At 39.3% G+C, this 18639-nt stretch overlaps 1 protein-coding gene across 4 annotated transcripts in view; it reads right to left on the bottom strand.

Annotated features, from left to right (window-relative positions):
- LOC145689187 (structural maintenance of chromosomes protein 3-like) overlaps window positions 1–487 on the bottom strand; it is a 137671-nt gene extending 137184 nt beyond the window's left edge. The window contains exon 1 of one of the 4 annotated variants that reach the window (XM_081763327.1): window positions 377–487. In XM_081763327.1, the coding sequence (XP_081619453.1) occupies window positions 377–391 (15 nt within the window). In that variant the 5' untranslated portion in view covers window positions 392–487. Of the gene's footprint in view, window positions 1–6; window positions 145–376 lie in introns of those variants that run through there. The other 3 variants (XM_081763332.1, XM_081763322.1, XM_081763341.1) reach the window with 3 other exon arrangements.
- Between the last annotated feature and the right edge of the window lie 18152 nt (window positions 488–18639).

Below are 18639 nucleotides of genomic sequence, written 5' to 3'. Positions count from 1 at the left end.
TCTTACCTCATTGCTCCTGTAAATTTTCCTGATTTTTATAAAAAGCGGAGGGGTAACTCTAAACTTAACCCAATACATGAAACAGAACTGGTGATTAATTGCAGCTTTAAAGTGAATTCTCACGCACATTACATTTATCTTGTATCAAAATTAACATGAATTATTACAAATGAAATATATATATATATTGGATCATACAAAGATCAACTTGCGAATAATTCCAGCAAGTGTCTCTTCTAACCAATAGATATTTTTTTGTAAATACTAAGCAGATAAGAGAACTTTATACGTAATTAACATCTTAAGGTGCTATCGAATGAAATAAATAAATATTATTGTTATCGGATAGTTTTATTATAAGTTCGCCATCCATTACCTGCTTAATGAACATTTTTGTAATGTAAATCTACCTCCGCAGAACCTTTCCCGCCAACATTATTCCATTGCATGCTATTGGGCAGATCGTATGACGTTTACACAATTTTGCCAGATCTTTACAAGCAAATGCGCATAGCTAAATAAAAACTCGATAAAAACTCGAATTTTCGATAAATTGTCGTGGGGTGTGTAAACGCAACGCAAAGTATGTGTTTTACTTTGCGATAATTGGTATAAAATACCTACAATTGCTTGTTCCAGCTTTCATATTTTACGGAAATGGCCCTTGAAGATTTTTCTTATTTTTATATTGAATGCTAGGATTTTTTCCGTAACAGCTTGCGTCAACGCAATGTAAAACTAGCACTTCAGAGCTGCAGTAGGATAGGGCATAGATATAGCAACTAATTGATTTTTGCAAGTTTTGTGTTGCGTTATGCTTCGTAGAAAAGGCTGGTGCGGAATAAAGTTTCTTATGCAACGCCAAAGTTATGAGGTAGTGTACGTACCTACTATTAACGTGGACTCCAAATTACGATCGGGGCTTGAATCCGGTGCCCTGGATTTGTGAATAAAAAATACGAACACTTTCGATGTTACTGAAAACTGTTGGTCATTTAATTAAAGGACTACAGAATGCATATAAAGGGTCGTCGAGTCTGGCGGTGCTCCGGTGCTCGAGCGCTCTCTAGTTTTTTTTTTTTTTTTTCTTTTTTTTAGGTACTCAGCACCCATACAAAAAGAGAGAAGAAAAAAGGAGGAGAAAATAAATGGAGGATAAAGAAACAAAAACAGAAAGAAAGAATAGGGAAATTACTAATACGTAATCATATCTCTTCAGGGGACTCTCGATTCAGCCTTTCAGCTCTTATATTTCCAGGATACTTTGCAGTCGGTGACGTCACGTGGAGGTATCACCAAGAATGTTATAAAATAGAGGATCTGCCCATACCACAAAATCATGAAACCATACGTCACAGCTATACGTATCCTCCATGGTATCTTCAGCTAAACTTATCCACATTTCTTATATCACAAAAGGTTGGCGCTCAGAATGGTGTGACGAAAACTTAGATCGGGTGTTAGAAGCTTAGAACCCTACAACCTCTCTGAAAGCGTTGCATATTCTTATTTAGGAATACATATTTTTCAATGTGAAGAAAAAAGGTAAAAAAACTCGGAAAAAAATCCATTTTCATTCACAAATTACCTAAAATTGCATTTCCAGTAGGGTCAATTTTCAGAATATTCCAGAAGAGGACCTACAGACTGAGGGTATGGAATACACTGAGAGTGAATGTATTCCATACCATGAGATCCCCCGGTAATAAACTGTGAGAGCGTCACTACTTTTTTAAAGAAACAGGACGACCTTGATATTTGAACATGATAAGGTTAGCATTGAAATTAAAACTCTACTCTAATAAAAGTAATATCCTGAAATTTAAAGCAATTAGAGTAATCTGTTTACGCTATTTAAAAATACATTCCACCGAAATCATTTTTCATTCTTTTTTGTAACCTCAAATGATACTTGGCTCATTGCATGTTGTGTTACCAAATTGGTTACAATGGAACATTCATGACAGCTAAGGAGTCTCAAGTCTCTATCTGTGATTAGGTTTTGAATGCAAGGTTTTATATCCGGGAATGAAAATAACGTATTTTAAGTTTGACTAAGATTTTTTTCTCCTCCTCACAATTCTTTGCACCGTTCGTAAACTCACGTTACAGACCGCTGCGATTCTCTCACAGAGACCATAGTCTGTTCCTTGGATTTTCATTTATATTTAAAATAATAGAGTACAAAAATCCCGCTATTTTCCTTGATGAGCGTATAATCGTCGCAGTGGTAAGGAAATAGTTACTAACAGGAGTAAAAGTGAGGGAGAAACGCGGAAGGATGCCGTTACCCCACTTCCAAAAAATATCTATGGCGTCCCCCACTTCCTAAAAAATGTCAATGGACAAAGATAGGTAAGGGGCACGGCGTGACGTCATGCATCCCCCTTCTTTTTCAGATTCACTTTTATCCCTGGTTACTAAAAGAGTCCGAAACAAAAATACGGACATTTTCTCACTTTTTAAGAGTACGATACGGGCATGGATACAAGCCTTAATATACAAACTATTCGTACGGGCATCTGAAATCTAACGTCCCATTCAGCGCTGAGTCTATGTGAGATGTGGGCCTACGTGAAACGTTAGATCATCGACCATCAAACTCAGACCTCCCGTAACGAAAGCACATACGCTAACCGCGTTTACTATTTTTTGAGAATCTAGTACATATTTTTTTTTCTTTTCCAGTCGTCAAAGAGACAACTAACGTTTCATTAAATTATTTTTGAGATTTTGTTGACAGTCAAGATTTCCCTGCAGCATAAATTCCGCCGAACCAGCAAAGAGGCAGGAAAAGTAATGAAGTTGTTGCTATGAGTTCCACGGAGGTAGAATGGTATTCACTTTAATAAACAATGTAGCTACAGATAAAAACTTTTTTTTTTTTTTTTTTTTTTAGACAAATATAAACTAATTTCAGAAACGGCAAATTTTAAACTAGAAATTTTAAAATAATGAAAGCACTAAAAAAGTAAACAATAATTATAATAAAGTGGTTAAAAGCAGAAAATAATTCATTACTGTTGTCTATAAAAAGAATTCAATCGTATTAAGGTTAGTGATGAGCCCAAGAGTCTTAGTCTTGCAGTTTGTGCAAGAGGCTTGCACGCCGGACCAAGACCAGGAATCCCGATGCAAGACCAAGACTTGCGCAAGAATCTTGCACAAGTACCGGTACTACTTGAATTTTTTTTATATATATATATAGAATGTAAAAAGGAAGGGGAAAAATCATTACGCCTTTTAGCTGAATTTCTTGGCTTCAGTAAAAGTGCCGCTGGGGTGAATGTGTTCCAGTAGTTCATGCAATCCGTGTGAGTCGATCTACCCCTGTAGCATATAGCTACAGTTTGTCGGCTTCTGAATTTGTTGTTCGCATTTTCTGTAGCTATTACTAGTTTTCAAGCCACACAGGTGTCATGTTGCTCCATGTGAGCTTTTTGTGGACAAATACCACGTGCGTGGGGTTTACTCGGGATTTTCCAGTCTCCTTCTACTTTCTTTATTCCACCATTTCATTATTTTCTCACCACCACCGTCCCTCTTAGCCTCGGTGCATAATATTGGGGCCTTAACTGGATATTTCATTTCATTTCAAAACATATTAGTGGCGTTCTTCCAAAACTATAGAAAAATGTAGTATTGAACATTGGTAATTCCGTACACCATAGTTGCCGACTACATGAATATGGCCTTGGCTCCGAGACTCAAGCATCTGTTGGACATTTTTAACGTGTGCTTATAAAATTAATATCGAAATAACATTTTCATGACATTGACAAAAACTTAGTGCATGTGACCACAAGTTTGACTTAATGGGTGGATTCTTATACATTGAATAATTGTTTATATAAATATAACTTTCATATAAATATAAATATACTCCTTAGGTATACGGCTTATCGAGGATTGAGCGATATAACAATATACAAATAAATAATTCATATTTACAAGTGAGAGTGATTTTGTACAGTTATATCCAATAAGCTAGAATTCGATGCTTTTTTTGTTTTTCTAATATAGATAAAAAGTGTTTATATATATTGAGTTTAGACATAGACATAGATAGTTGGATTGTTTTCAGTTTTCACTCAAATTATTCTAAAATGTTAAGAGATTTGATTGTAATCATTATTATTTTAATTTTTCTTCTCTCTTTTTTGGCCAATATTGCTAAACGTATCATCATCATCATCATCATAGCTATTCTGCCATTATTGGTAGGTCACTTGCTGCAACTGAGAAGTTTCAATGTACGGAGGGCCTCAGCTCGTCTCTTCGTCTTGACGTAGCAATTTTCTGTTTTAATACCTTCCTTCAACTGCAGTCTCCTTCGCCCCTTCCCTTTCTTTCCTCCAGCCACCCTCTAGCACGTTCCTCATAATACAGTTCCTCCTCAGCTCAGCCAATGTCCCAATCAGTTTCTTTTTCTCTTCTAATTACATCTAAAATTCTTCTTTTCTCCTCTACTGCTATTATTTTTAAAACCTTCTTATTCGTTTTCTGTTCAACCCAGTTAATTCTCTCCTTTTTTTCTCCATGTCCACGTTTCGAAAGCCTCCAATTTTTTTCATCGCTTTTGCGTAATGTCTATGTTTCTGCCGCATAGAGTATATATTGGAATCAGTAAAACAAAATCTCAATGTTTAATTGGAAGTTTGTTCAATACAAACAACAGCTAATCGTGGTTGAAAAGGAAAAAATGACGCCTTTAGAGTGTAAAAATAATTTTGCAAATCATGGTATTTCAGTAATCTGTGCCGTCTTGATTCTCTTTCATGCGTCTCAGGGGTAGCCTCCCCAGTTTGGGAACCAGTGGAATATTGGGTCTGTTAAAAATATGAAAAGATTCCGAAACATTGTCATTTATGTTATAAGTAGTGAGGCGTGGCCACCCATTAAAACAAAAAAATAAAGGTCATTGCCTATGTTGTACACTATCATCATACTTACAAGAAGGTAAACTATATTACATTAAAAAACATACATTGTGTATCCGTTACTATTCGCAGATTGTAGAATTTATCATCAATTATATCCATAGTAAAATTTAACTATCAAAAGCATAAGATTTCTTAAAAGCAAGACTTGCAAGGTTCTTGCAAGCAAGTAGGGATGCGCACGAGTCGAGTCGAGTCGAGATTTAAGCCTGTCTCGACTCGTCTCGAGAAAATGTTGTCTCGACTCGACAGTCTCTGTCTCGACTCGACTCGAATTCGAGTCGAGACGTCTCGAAACTCGCGTCGAGACAAAATATACGAGTTAAAATATACACACACATCAGCCAGACCGTTATGACTACCTACCTAATTGCTAGTATATCCACCTTTTGGCACGAATAACAACGGCAACGCGTCTTGGCATGGTCGCAATGTTCCTAGGTGGGTCGCTGGAGAGAGTTGGCACCACATATGCACACACAGGTAATCTAATTCCCGTAAATTCCGGGGAAGGGGTGATGCGCCTTCACGTCACGTTCAATCACATCCCAGATGTGATCGATTGGGTTCAGATCCGGAGAGTTTGGAGACCAGCACATCACTTGGAACTCGCTCCTGTGTTCCTCGAACCACTCCATCACACTCCTGGCCTTGTGACATGTTGCATTATCTTGTCGAAAAATGCCACTACCGATGGGAAACATGGCCGTCATGAAGGGGTGTACGTAGTTTGTAAGCAGCGTGCGACGCCTCGGCCGTCATAGTGCCTTGCTCGAGCTCCACTAGACACATGGATGCTCACCTGAATGTTCCCCAGATAATAATTAAGCCGCAGCCAGTTTGTCTCCGTCCCGCGGTACAGATGTCAAGGAGCTGTTCCCTTTGAACATGACGGATTCGCACCCTCACATCGTCATGATGATGAAGATATCGGGATTCATCAGACAATGCAACGCTCTGCCATTGTGCCAAGGTCTAGTGGCGATAGTCACGTGTTCATTTCAGTTATAGTTGCCGATGTCGTGGTGTTAACATTCGCCATCGTTAGGAGTGCTCGGTGCACTGTGTGTTCAGATTAGTGTTGTGAAGGGGAAAAAAGTGGAAAATTTGGGTATCATTAGAATAATCCTGTTTGTGAATCACAGAATCATTTTAGTTAATATGTTAAATCAAACATATATTTCATAGAGATATCTTCATTGTTCTATGTAAAATTCCGGAAATTTTGAAACCATTAGAAAAAATCATTTGTTCGGAAATATTGGCAAAAACAGGAAAATGTAGTTTAAAAACTATTTGTTGGCCTGATGCTAGTAATCCTACTTGCTGTAACATGTCTGCAACATATACAGTGGGAAGTCGAAAATCCGAACTAATTGGGACCACAGGTATTCGGATTTTCAAATTGTTCGGATTTTCGAAAATGACCAAGAAAATGCCATTTAGGCTTACATATACTGTACGGTATGTTCTTCTATCGATACAGTGGTTATTCAGTACATACAGTAATTACAATACCGTACATAAGGCTACTTACATTTAATGTTTCTGAAGAACTTGCTTGTACTCTAAATAACACTGTTCTTGTAAGTCACACTTAAAACTTATAGGCCTAAGAAAAAATAAAAATAAAAATAGGCAATGACAAACAATGATATATAAATGGCAATGACCTACATGACAAACAATCTTATATATAAAAGAGAACGTACAAAATCCTTTGTTCCCTCATCACGCTAATACGGCTGAACCAATTTCTTTCATTTTTGGGGGGTTATTAGGATTTGGACCCTAGATGGTTTTTATCATATCACTTTAATTTTTAATTACCAGTGTCTTGAGATAATTGACCATTCAAGTGTCCATAACGTACAAATCCTTTGTTAGTTATTCATCATAGGTAAAAATAAACGTATTTATATGCAACCCGCATGACCGTGTCACTCGGCGGGTTAACATAAATGACAGGCGCTATAATGTTAACATTTACTGCAATCACTTGAAAGCGAAAAAGTAAAAATTATCTAAGTAACAAAGTTTATTGCGTTCCGGGGTGACCGCAGCGAAGCGGGGCGGGTTAACATAAATGACAGGCGATATAATGTTAACATTTACTGCAATCTTCTATGGTTTTTATCATATCACTTGAAAGCGAAAAAGTAAAAATTATCTAAGTAACAAAGTTTATTGCGTTCCGGGGTGACCGCAGCGAAGCGGGGTGAACGCTGCTAGTTATATATAAATGAACTTTTGTAAAAACACTGACTTCACATAACGTCGATGGACACGCTATTGTTTGTTTATCGCTAGCATTAAGACAAAATGTAAAAAGCTTCTAGGGACCGCGTTCGGATTTTTGACGTTAGGATTATCGATGTCCTACTGTATATACAATGTATTTCGCTAACGGAAAAACACTTAAAGCAACAGGTTTTAATTCCACTTTACACACATATACCGCACAAGTGAGTAAATTTGAGCAGCTAGAAATATTAAGTGAAACTTCCGTTCGTCATTATTACAGACTAGCAGAATATCCGCTCTTTGCACGGGGAGAATACGATTCATTTTAGACACAAAGGGCACTAAAACTGTCACCAATGAACTTGTGGAGCCCCAAAACTATGAATTTGACATTAATATCGATAATTTTCAATTATCTTTACATGTCACCATCCTCCTTAGAGTACTAATGGGGATGAATTTGTGGATTTAAACGGCATCTTCTATTCATCTCAGCGAGTATGGATTCGAGGCCATTTTCGATCATATTATATATATATATATATACAGAGGCGGATCCAAGGGGGCTACAGCCCCCCTTTCACACTCAGGTATACACTGCATAAAATGGGCTTCAATCCTGCTTTACACTGGATAAAACTGCAAACTATGGTTGATCTCTTGATCATATCCTGGATCCGCCACTATATGTATATATATATACTGTATATAATGCTCAAAAAATTAGAGGTTCAGCTGAAATATCACACAAGACCTTAAGATAGTGTATGAATAAGCTTGTGTTTGACTCATATATATCATACAAGAAGAAATGCTTTAAGATACACTAGAAAAATGGGGCACATACTGGTGTTGGGGCACGGAAAACCTTGTTTACATGGCTCGACACAAGACGGTTATGTGTGCACCTCTCGAACTGCTCACAAACAGGCAAGGCAACAACACTGATTGTTCCTTAATATGCCATATGATCACTTCGAATAGCCAACAGAGCCTCGCACCTGTGGCATGGATTCAATCAGATTATCGATGAGTTCTTCGAGGATGTTGTGTCACTCATCCAGAAGAGCGACTTCCAGCTCTGGAATGGTTGTTGGATATACTGGCCTAGCGGCAATTTGTCTGCCAAGCATATCCCAGACATGCTCAACTGGAACGAGATCAGGAGAGCATGCTGGCCACTTCATCCGAGCGATACCCTCAGCATCCAGTATCTCATCCACTAACCGAGCTCTGTGAGGACGAGTATTGTCATCCATGAAAAGGAACGAATCACTAATGGAACCAGCATAAGGAAGAACAAGAGTTTTCATGATCTCATCCCTATATCTGAGAGCCGTCAAAGAACCATTTCGGATGATGTGGAGCTCAGTATGCCCACCAATGCTGATTCCTGCCTACACCATCAGTCCACCACCATGATACTGGGATCTTTCTCGCACAAACATGGGATTGTGTTCTACACTCTCTCCAGATGAAAACACGTCGATTATCAGGCTCTACACTGAATCGAGATTCGTCAGAGAACAAATATTGCCCCATTCATTGCGTCCCCACCCACGATGTTCCTCCGCCTACGCTCTTCGATCAACACGGTGTCGTGCAGTTAATGGAACACACACTATAGGCCTACGTGCGTAGAGACCACCTTCTCGAAGGCGATTGCGGACCGTTTGAGTAGATATTGTGCGTCCTGTTGTTGTTCGGAAGGCTCGCGGGAGCAGAGTTGTATTCTGACGCCGGTTTCGACGGGCTGTTAACAAGAGATAACGATCGTCTCTGGCTTTGGCTGCTAGTGGACGGCCCTGTCCTTGTCTTCTTCGAACACTTCCAGTTGTTTGAAATCGATTCCACAATCGAGAAATCACACTTTGTGCCACTCCTATGGCATGTGCTACCTCCCGCCATGACTGACCAGCTTCCAACCTGCCGACAGCTCGCCATGCCAACGATTCTGGCAAATCACGTTGTTGTGCAATTTCACTACATAAATTTGTGACGCGCTAAACACAATGAGAACAAAGGTATCCTGGAGCTGGAATGTCTTGGCAGCGCCACACTACAAAATGATATCTGGTAGCGCCACGTCACTGATCACGTGCACAGATGTTCCAAACGGTTCATTGCACGTTGGGCCTTCATGATTTTAATCTGAACTGGACAAGATGCAGTGTTCTCACATTATTCGTAAGAAGTTTTACATGTGTTCTCATCTGATTCCCTAATTTTTTGATCTATATATTAGCTAAAAATACCCGTTCTTCGCATGGAAGTCGAGGCCTGTGGAAGTATTGCCCTCATTTCCGCGACCGCGAAAACTATGGATCTGAGGCTAAATCCATCATTTTGGATAACTTTTAGATGTCTCGGTATCCTCTCCCCCCCCTTCCCGCTGACTCCCGGCCCGCATACAATGGTAGCTGAATTTGCAAGTGGTCGCTAATGAAAGTGTCACCATTCATCTCAGTGATCGCGAAAATTATGGATTTGACACTAATATCGGTCATTTTGGATTACTTTTACACATTTCGGTACCCCCCCCCCCCTTCGCTGACTCATGGCCCGCATAGAATGGTTGCTGAATTTGCAAGTGATCACTAATGAAAGTGTCACCATTGATCTCAGCGACCGCGAAAACTATGGATTTGACACTGATATCGGTTATTGTGGATTACTTTTATATGTCTCGATATCTCAACTTCCCCTCCCCCGGTGACCCCCGGCCCGGTGCCGCATAGCATGAATTTGGAAGTTAATGCGATCGGAGTTTCACCATTGATTTCAGCGACCGCGAAAACTATGAATTCAACACTAATATCGGTTATTTTCTACTACTTTTACATGTCCCAGTAAACGACCCCTGAGATCCCCCTGGTTCGAATTTTGACAAAATCGTTTAACTCTGGTCTGGAGCCTGAACCAAGGTATTCGTGACTAAAATTTGGTAACTCTCAGTCAAATTGTCTGGTTCCCAAGCCGGTTCCGGTAAACACACCCCCTTGAGACTCCCCTGGTTCGAAATTTGAAAAACAACTTTTCGTCTTGATTGGGGCCTAGGCCAAGGTACCCCTGACTAAAATTTGGTAACTATCGGTCCACTCGTCTGGTCCCTAGGCCACACACAGACAGACAAACACACAAACAAACTCTTTTATTTTATTTATATTAGACAGCTGAATATACCCATTCTTCGCATGGGGGCAGTATTTGGAAGACAACGCCTGTTGAAGTATTACCATTCATTTCTATGACCGCAAAAACTATGAATCTCACACTAATATCGATCATTTTGGATTACTTTTACATGTCTCGGAATCCAACCAGGGGGGCTCGGGGGGCGTTTACAGGGACATGTAAAAGTGGTAGGAAATGGCCGATATTACTGTCGAATTCATAGTTTTCGCGGTCGCTGAAATCAATGGTGAAACTCTCATCGCATTAACTTCCAAATTCACCCTATTCGGGCCGGGGGTCACCGGGGGACGGATACCGTCCCCCTGAGACCCCGCTAACTCCCGGCCCGCATACAATTGTAGCTGAATTTGCAAGTCCACGCTAATGAAAGTGTCACCATTGATCTCAAAGACCTCGAAAACTATGGAATTGACACTAATATCGGTCATTTTGGATTATTTTTACATGTCTCAGTATCCCCCTGCTGACTCCCGGCCTGCATTGGGGGCCGCGGTGGCTCAGTGGTAGAGCATTCACCTCTGGTGCTTGGGGTCCCGGGTTCCATCCCAGCCCCTGCCAAGTGAACTTTGTGGTGGACAAACATCGTGTGCGTGGGTTTTCTCGGGGTTCTTCCGTTTCCTCCCACTTTCTTCATTCCACCCTTTCACTCATCTCTCATAATCACCGTCTCCTTTAGCCTAACCGGCATAACCGTGGGACGTAAAACTTAAAGATTTTTTCCCGGCCGCATACAATTATAGCTGAATTTGCAAATCATCGCAAATGGAAGTGTCACCATCGATATTAGCGATCGCGAAAACTATGGATTTGACACTAATATCGGTCATTTTGGATTACTTTTACATGTCTCGGTACCCTCCCCCCCCCCCCCCCGCTGACTCCCGGCCCGCATGCAATTGTAGCTGAATTTGCATATCATCGCTAATGGAATTGTCACCATTGATTTCAGCGACCGTGGAAACTATGGATTTGACACTAATATCGGTCATTGTGGATTACTTTTACTTGTCTCGGTATCCGACCCCCCCACCCCCCGGTGACCCCGACCCGAATAGGGTGAATTTGTAAGTTAATGTGATCAGAGTTTCACCATTGATTTCAGCGACCGCGAAAACTATGAATTCGACAGTAATATCGGCCATTTTCTACCACTTTTACATGTCCCTGTAAGCGCCTCCTAAGACCCCCTGGTTCGAATTTAAAAAAAAAGATTCGTCTTGATCTGGGACCTGGGCCAAGGTATCCCTGACCAAAATTTGGTAACTTTCGGTCCACTCGTCTGGTCCCCAGGCCGCATACAGACAGACAAACACAAACAAACTATTTATTTTCTTTATATTAGACTAGATAGATTCTTGCAAATTATGCCAGATTTTCATATTATCTTTCCGAACTAATTTTAAAGACCCGCTCCTACTTATCTTTATATATATACACAGTATATCTATATTTATATCTATATATGTATATAACAAACGCAGGAATTACTCCCTAAACAACGCTCCTGGAGGACCCCTTTCTCAAAAAATTTGCTGGGGAAACACTTTACTTGTAAAAACTTCAGTTTTCGTGCCGGACGATTACCGAGACCTGGTGAAAAAAAATCCTTTAGCGATCGAATTAAAAAAAAAATAGTTCTCCTCAGGTTAGTGTTCACTGAGAATATTGCTATAAAATTTAAATTTGATGGGTAAATCAGTAGACTTTGAATACATCCACATAGTATCCACTGAGTTGTGAAATTGTGTACCTCCAGACATGGGCAGACGAAGAAAATTTTCTAGGGGGGCACCTTCAATGTTTGCTATATTAGTCTGGCATTTAATGTACATGGTTTGTTACATTACGTATACATTTTCGTGAGCCAGGGAGGTTCATTCTTATCAAACACGAAGATTATGAAGGGACAAATCTACTGTACAAAATATAATAAAAACATCTCTTTCGGATTTCTATCATCCCGCAGTCCAACACCAATACGGAAACATAAGAGATAGGCTTTTTGTTTTTAAACAAGATAACGTACCTAGCGAATGCTTTACATTGTGAAGATTATATTAGTGAAAATTAAACGAATATAATTTTACAACTTAATATACATATCACTAAATGTTGAGCTCCCCGTTGCTATGTGGTTAGCGTATGCGTCTTTCTCGAACGAGATTTGATTCATGGTAGGAGCTCATGTGTTTCAAATCCGACGTTAAACTGTACGTTCACGTCTTGTAGAGCTTTCCTCCTGAAAGCGACGCTAAACTATAATCTAATTTAATATTACTAAGTATTAAAAAATAATGACTTACCAAGGTGACTTCAATTTGGCAGTCATCAAATCCATTTTATACTTTCACTTAATCCAGTGGATATTAATATAACAATTACAAGACACACGCGAATATAAATATTCAGAAACAAGCACATACACACGTACACATACACAAATATGGACACTTCAAATCTATTTACATGTGGTGGACTGCGCTGCATCAAGCACTGTTATCTTCGTCATCATCTTCTCATGTATCTGTATTATTTGATTTATCCACAGATTTATTTGTACGTATCATTCATTATTGCATTTTCGGGAGGGTTCAGGGTTCTTTCTTCATTTAAAGAGTCGGTTCTCTGTGTTGGAAAGAGAATCAGGGGAGGAAGGGGGAATTTATACTTTATGAATGGATAACATTTTAAGAAATATATTCAAAACATGCCGCTTCCGACGCAGCACTGAAGCATTTCTTTTAGCGATTATACCCCCTCCCCTCTCAAGTTGTAAACTGAGAAGGGACAGAAACATCCCAGACACTCAGGGTTCAGTTGACAATAATAAAACTATGGGTAAGTAAACATCTTGTACAGAGTCACATTTTGCTTATTTTTTAACATTTCTGTGAATTCAACAATACAACAGCGGAAATACTAACTGGTTTTGTTACTCCAACCATCGCTTCAACTAAGGGATAATTAACAACGGTCAGTGAGCCATCTAAATTTTCGTTCTTTTTCTGTTCTCCAGAGGAAAGAATGAGATTTTGCCAAGATCCTAAAGTCAAGATGCTAGATGCTAAATGGGAGTGAATTATGCTAGATCTAGCACCAAGATGCTAGATATGGCTTCACTGGCGGGCTTCGATATCTACAGAACTTTCTGCCAAAGCATACAAAGAAAGAATAGCACAATAGTTTCGATAACATCTGTGTGGTCCTTCGGTAGGCTACACATCCGGTAAGAAGCTCATCCCAAAGAGTAGTTTATACTGCACCCGTGGCCAAAACAAGACGCATAGCCGGCTTGTATAGATAATTGAATTCAAATATTCAATGAAATCTTTAAGTTTTACGTCCCACGGTTATGCCGGTTAGGCTAAAGGAGACGGTGATAAGGAGAAACGAATGAAATGGTGGAATGAAGAAAGTGGGAGGAAACGGGAGAACCCCGAGAAAACCCACGAGCACGATGTTTGTCCACCACAAAGTCCACACGGCGCGAGCTGGGATCAAACCAGGGACCCCAAGCACCGGAGGTGAACGCTCTACCACTGAGCCACCGCGCCCCTTCAAATATTCAAATATCCATTTACTGAACGCCCATATCGTGTATGCATGCATTATTTAATAAGTAAATAAAGTACACACAGAATTAATTATGTCAGTGATAAACGATGTTTATTGAAAAAAAAACCCTCCAAGTAATTAAGATTAATCTTGGACTGGAGAAATGGTTATCTTTCGTTTTCATTATCATTTGGCCATGAAACAAACGCCTGACAGATATACAACCCCTATATACAACTATGTGATGTTTTAATACAGGCCTGCCCATGAATTGGCTCCCGGAGCCGAAGCGTGAGCGACAACGAGCGGAGATAAGAACAGGTGAGCACAGGTGTTGGTAGCTCCGCCCCTTCCACTGCATCCGATAAGTGTTGCCAACCACACATGATGGTAAAAAACCTACGGCCAAGCCTGGTCACAAATTTGCACGATGTTGAAGCATTGAGCAGACGCAAGCGTGAAATGTGCAGGTGTGCTCTCCCCCTCCCCATTTCGAAAGCAGTGACGCGAAAACACTGCAGGAAATAAAATTGGTACGTTTTTTGATCTAGGAAGACGCATGATAGAGGTTAGGGTTAGCGTTGAAGTAACTAACAAATGAAAAAGAAAGAAAGAAAGAAAGAAACTAATATTAAACATGTCAGCTTACAGACGTAAAAACGACTGCAAAAATCGGAAACGAATTGTTTCAGGCCTTTTTTAGCTTGCTTACACAATTCGTGACATTGCATTACATTAGCACTCGGTCTGTAACTTGTCACTCGCTTCACGTTTGCTAAGTTGTGAACGCCTTTCGTTGCTAGATTGATAGCAGAACGACGGGAGGTTGAAAATAATAATAATAATAATAATAATAATAATAATAATAATAATAATAATAATAATAATAATAATAATAATAATAATAATAATAATAATAATAGTAGTAGTAGTAGTAGGAGTATTCGGACCAAAGACGGATGAAAATGGGGATTTGAAAAAATTCATAACGAGGAATTGCATAGTTTATACCGCTCACTTAACATTGTTAGGGTCATTAAGTGTAGAAGGCTCAGGTGGCCATTCCGTGTAGCCAGAATGGAAGAAATTAGAAACGCTTTCATAATTTTAACTGAAAACCCAATTGGAAGAAGACCACTAGGAAGACCTAGACGTAGATGGGAAGACAATATTAAGATGGATCTTGCAGAAATAAGAGTACAGAGTAGAAACTGGATCCAGTTGGTTAAGGACAGAAGTTAGTGGAAATATGTTGTAACCGCCGCATTGAACCTTCGGGTTCCATAGGCCATAGAGTTAGTTAGATATTATTATCTAAAAGAAATGTTCAAATGTTGTTAAGAGACAATTACACAGAAGAACTGAGTTCCGACCAAACACTAATTTGCCGGAAGGAAATTCCAGTGCAGTTCAGCCCACTTTAAGCGTTATCCGTGCAATCCACGTTTCATGTTCAAGACATTGGGAATAATTGTTCGTATCATTCAGTTGGAACGTTCCCTTCCAAGTTTACGCTGTTACAGTAGGCCTACAACATCGTGACTTTCAAAACCAGTCAGTAACCATCGAAGAAAGACAAGCATGTAGCTTCAGTCGTTGATATGATTTAACATTCTTTTTCACTTTTAACAAGCCACCGGCAAGCAACCAGCCAGGGACAATATATTTTTCCTTATTAAAAAGACACTCCTTGTTAAAAAAAAAAAAAGCTAATGGTACCCACTAATGGTCACTCTTAAAAATGGAAAATCTCTTTGGCTCTCTTAATATTTTGTTTGATTCTTTGCGATCAAAGTAACAGTAAAAGTGGAAAAAATGAAATGAAATCTTTGGGTTTTACGTCCCACGGTTATACCGGTTAGGCTAAAGGAGACGGTGATGATGAGTAATGAATGAAATGATAGAATGAAGAAAGTGGGAGGAAATGGGAAAACCCCGAGAAAACCCACGCATACGGTGTTTGTCCACCGCAAAGTTCACTTGGCGGGGGCTGGGATCGAACCCCAAGCACCAGATGTCAACGTTATAGCACTGAGCCACCGCGGCCCCACTTTAAAAGTGGAGTAAGAAATACTATTCTTCCTATTGATAGTGTAATAGTGGCTTCTAATCTCCACAACCAACCCCTTGCTAAGCCTATTCGTACACACATACATGCATAAGCTAATTTTCTGGAGATAATACTTAGATAATTACAAACAAGTGCTACAGTATTTTTTTTTCGTATCAACAGATTATCTCTTTTCCTAAAAAGCGAAACAACATAACCACACTCGGATTAAGAACTTGATAATATATATATATATATATATATATATATATATATATATATTGAAAACTGGTTTTCCATTGGGCAAACTGGCAAATTTTTATAAATGTAAGCGATAGTTTGGTTCCACCACATCCTTCTTTAACAAAAGGAAAGAAAAAAGAAGAAAAGGAACGTACATAGTTTATCATTTGATTGCTGTTACCAGTTTGTGTTGTCTATAGTTAACGGTTACCACATTGTAAAAAACACTATACACTAAATGGCAATCAGTTACCATACATACTTTTTTTTTATTTGGTAAGCTAGTGATTACCGCCAAGGTTGACAACACTTCCGCTCCTCTAAGGACAAAACCCGAAGATTCACGAAGCACGAACAACGGTATTTGCTCGTAGAATGCTCGTGAGCGTTCACGAGGAGATTTTCCACTATCTGCACGCCGTGGCCAGGGCTGTTTTAATATATAACTCGTAGGGTATGATGCTTTACTTTTTCAAAAATTTCAGTACTTCTAGTGAAATGAAATCTTTAGTTTTACATCCCACGGTTATGCCGGTTAGGCTAAAGGAGACGGTGATGATGAGAAATGAATGAAATGCTGAAATGAAGAAAGTGGGAGGAAACGGAAGAACCCCGAGAAAACCCACGAGCATGGTGTTTGTCCACCACAAAGTCCAAACGGTTCAATCTGGGATCGAACCAGGGACCCAAACTACCGGAGGTGAACGCCCTACCACTGAGCCACTGCGGAAAATCCCACAGTACTTCTTGTGTACCCCTATAAATGTAATAAAGAACTAATGGCCATGTTTTTTTAATAAAAATATTCAATTAGAACTGGAAAATTTACAAAAATTTGGAATCGACAAATGAAAACGGCACGTTTCTAGCACTTGTGGGTTCGAGATCTGATTGTTGAAAGTATTGGAGACAAACATATAAACTTTTCTGTGAGGAGAAACATATACGCGTAAATCTAGTATTTTAATATATAGATAATAATTGGAATAGTTTAATTTTCGAGTGCTATTTTTGAATATTCGCAATATTGAAATTTTTGAACTTACATTTTTCGCGTCTTTGAAAAAAAAAAAAGGTATCATTACTAGTAAAATTAACCTAATACAAACATATTTATTTTTTTCAATTTTTCCGGAAAATCGAAAAAACGTTTTTTTTTTTTTTTTTTTTAAAAAAAAGCAGGTTTAAAATTTCCAGAAATTTGACAACACTAGTTCAGACACACTTGTACTTTGCCCAGCATTAAACTCTGATCTTAATTCCGACGCAGTTCGCCGCCTGTTCTGTTTTACCAGTTGGCCCAGCCTACGACGTTCGACATCTCTAATGAGGTGGGGGGCACACAACCCCTCGACATTTGGACGTCTTTTCCCCTTTGTTGCGCCACTTGCTGAAGACAATCACCACAGCACTCCTCGAACACCTGACAAGTCCTACAATTTCCGAAATTCTCGTGCCGAGTGTTTCTGAGCGAGCACTTTCTTCAAAATAATATTAAAAATTATAGAAAAATTTTCGAGACATTCGAGTCGAGTCGAGATTTTTATCAGCTGTCTCGACTCGACTCGAGTCTCGACTCGAAAATTCGAGTCGAGAAATACGTTTGTCTCGACTCGTCTCGAATTTTACAAAGTGTGTCTCGACTCGATTTCGAGTCGAGTCGAGTCGAGATTCGAGACATGTCTCGACTCGTGCGCATCCCGACAAGCAAGGCTAAGACCAAGACCAAGACTGGGTGTACAAGACCAAGACCAAGACCAAGGGTTCCAGTGCAAGACCAAGACCACCCGGGTCTTGGTCTTGGTCTTGCATTTGCTCATCACTAATTAAGGTGAATAAATTAATGCCAAGTATACAATTATTTCGATGGTAATTTTATAAGCCATTAATATATTTTGGCTTGGCACGATTTAAAAAATATAGGTAATAGTAATAAATTATTTCCTGCTTTTAAGCGCTGTATTATTATTATTATTATTATTATTATTATTATTATTATTATTATTATTATTATTATTATTATTATTATTATTATTATTGGTAAGAATCTTCTTTGAGAGGGGGCACGGTGGCTCAGTGGTAGAGCGTTCACCTCCTGTGCTTGGGGTCCCTGGTTCGATCCCAGCTCGTGTCGTGTGGACTTTGTTGTGGACAAACACCATGCTCGTGGGTTTTCTCGGGGTTCTCCCGTTTCCTACCACTTCCTTCATTCCATCATTTCACTCTCTCTCATCATCACCGTCTCCTTTAGCCTAACCGGCATAAGCGTGGGACGTAAAACTTAAAGATTTCATTTCATTTCATTTCTTCTTTGAGAATAGCTTATTACAAATAAAAAGTACATTAGTGAAAACTTCATAAAAATACTACGTAGTCAAAAGAGGAGGTAGCCCTTTACGCACGAGATGGCGT

Source organism: Thermobia domestica, chromosome 1 (assembly GCF_964235325.1).
Source record: "Thermobia domestica chromosome 1, izTheDome1.hap1.1, whole genome shotgun sequence".
In the NCBI taxonomy this organism is placed as follows: domain Eukaryota; kingdom Metazoa; phylum Arthropoda; class Insecta; order Zygentoma; family Lepismatidae; genus Thermobia; species Thermobia domestica.
This window is presented reverse-complemented; position numbering and strand designations above follow the sequence as displayed.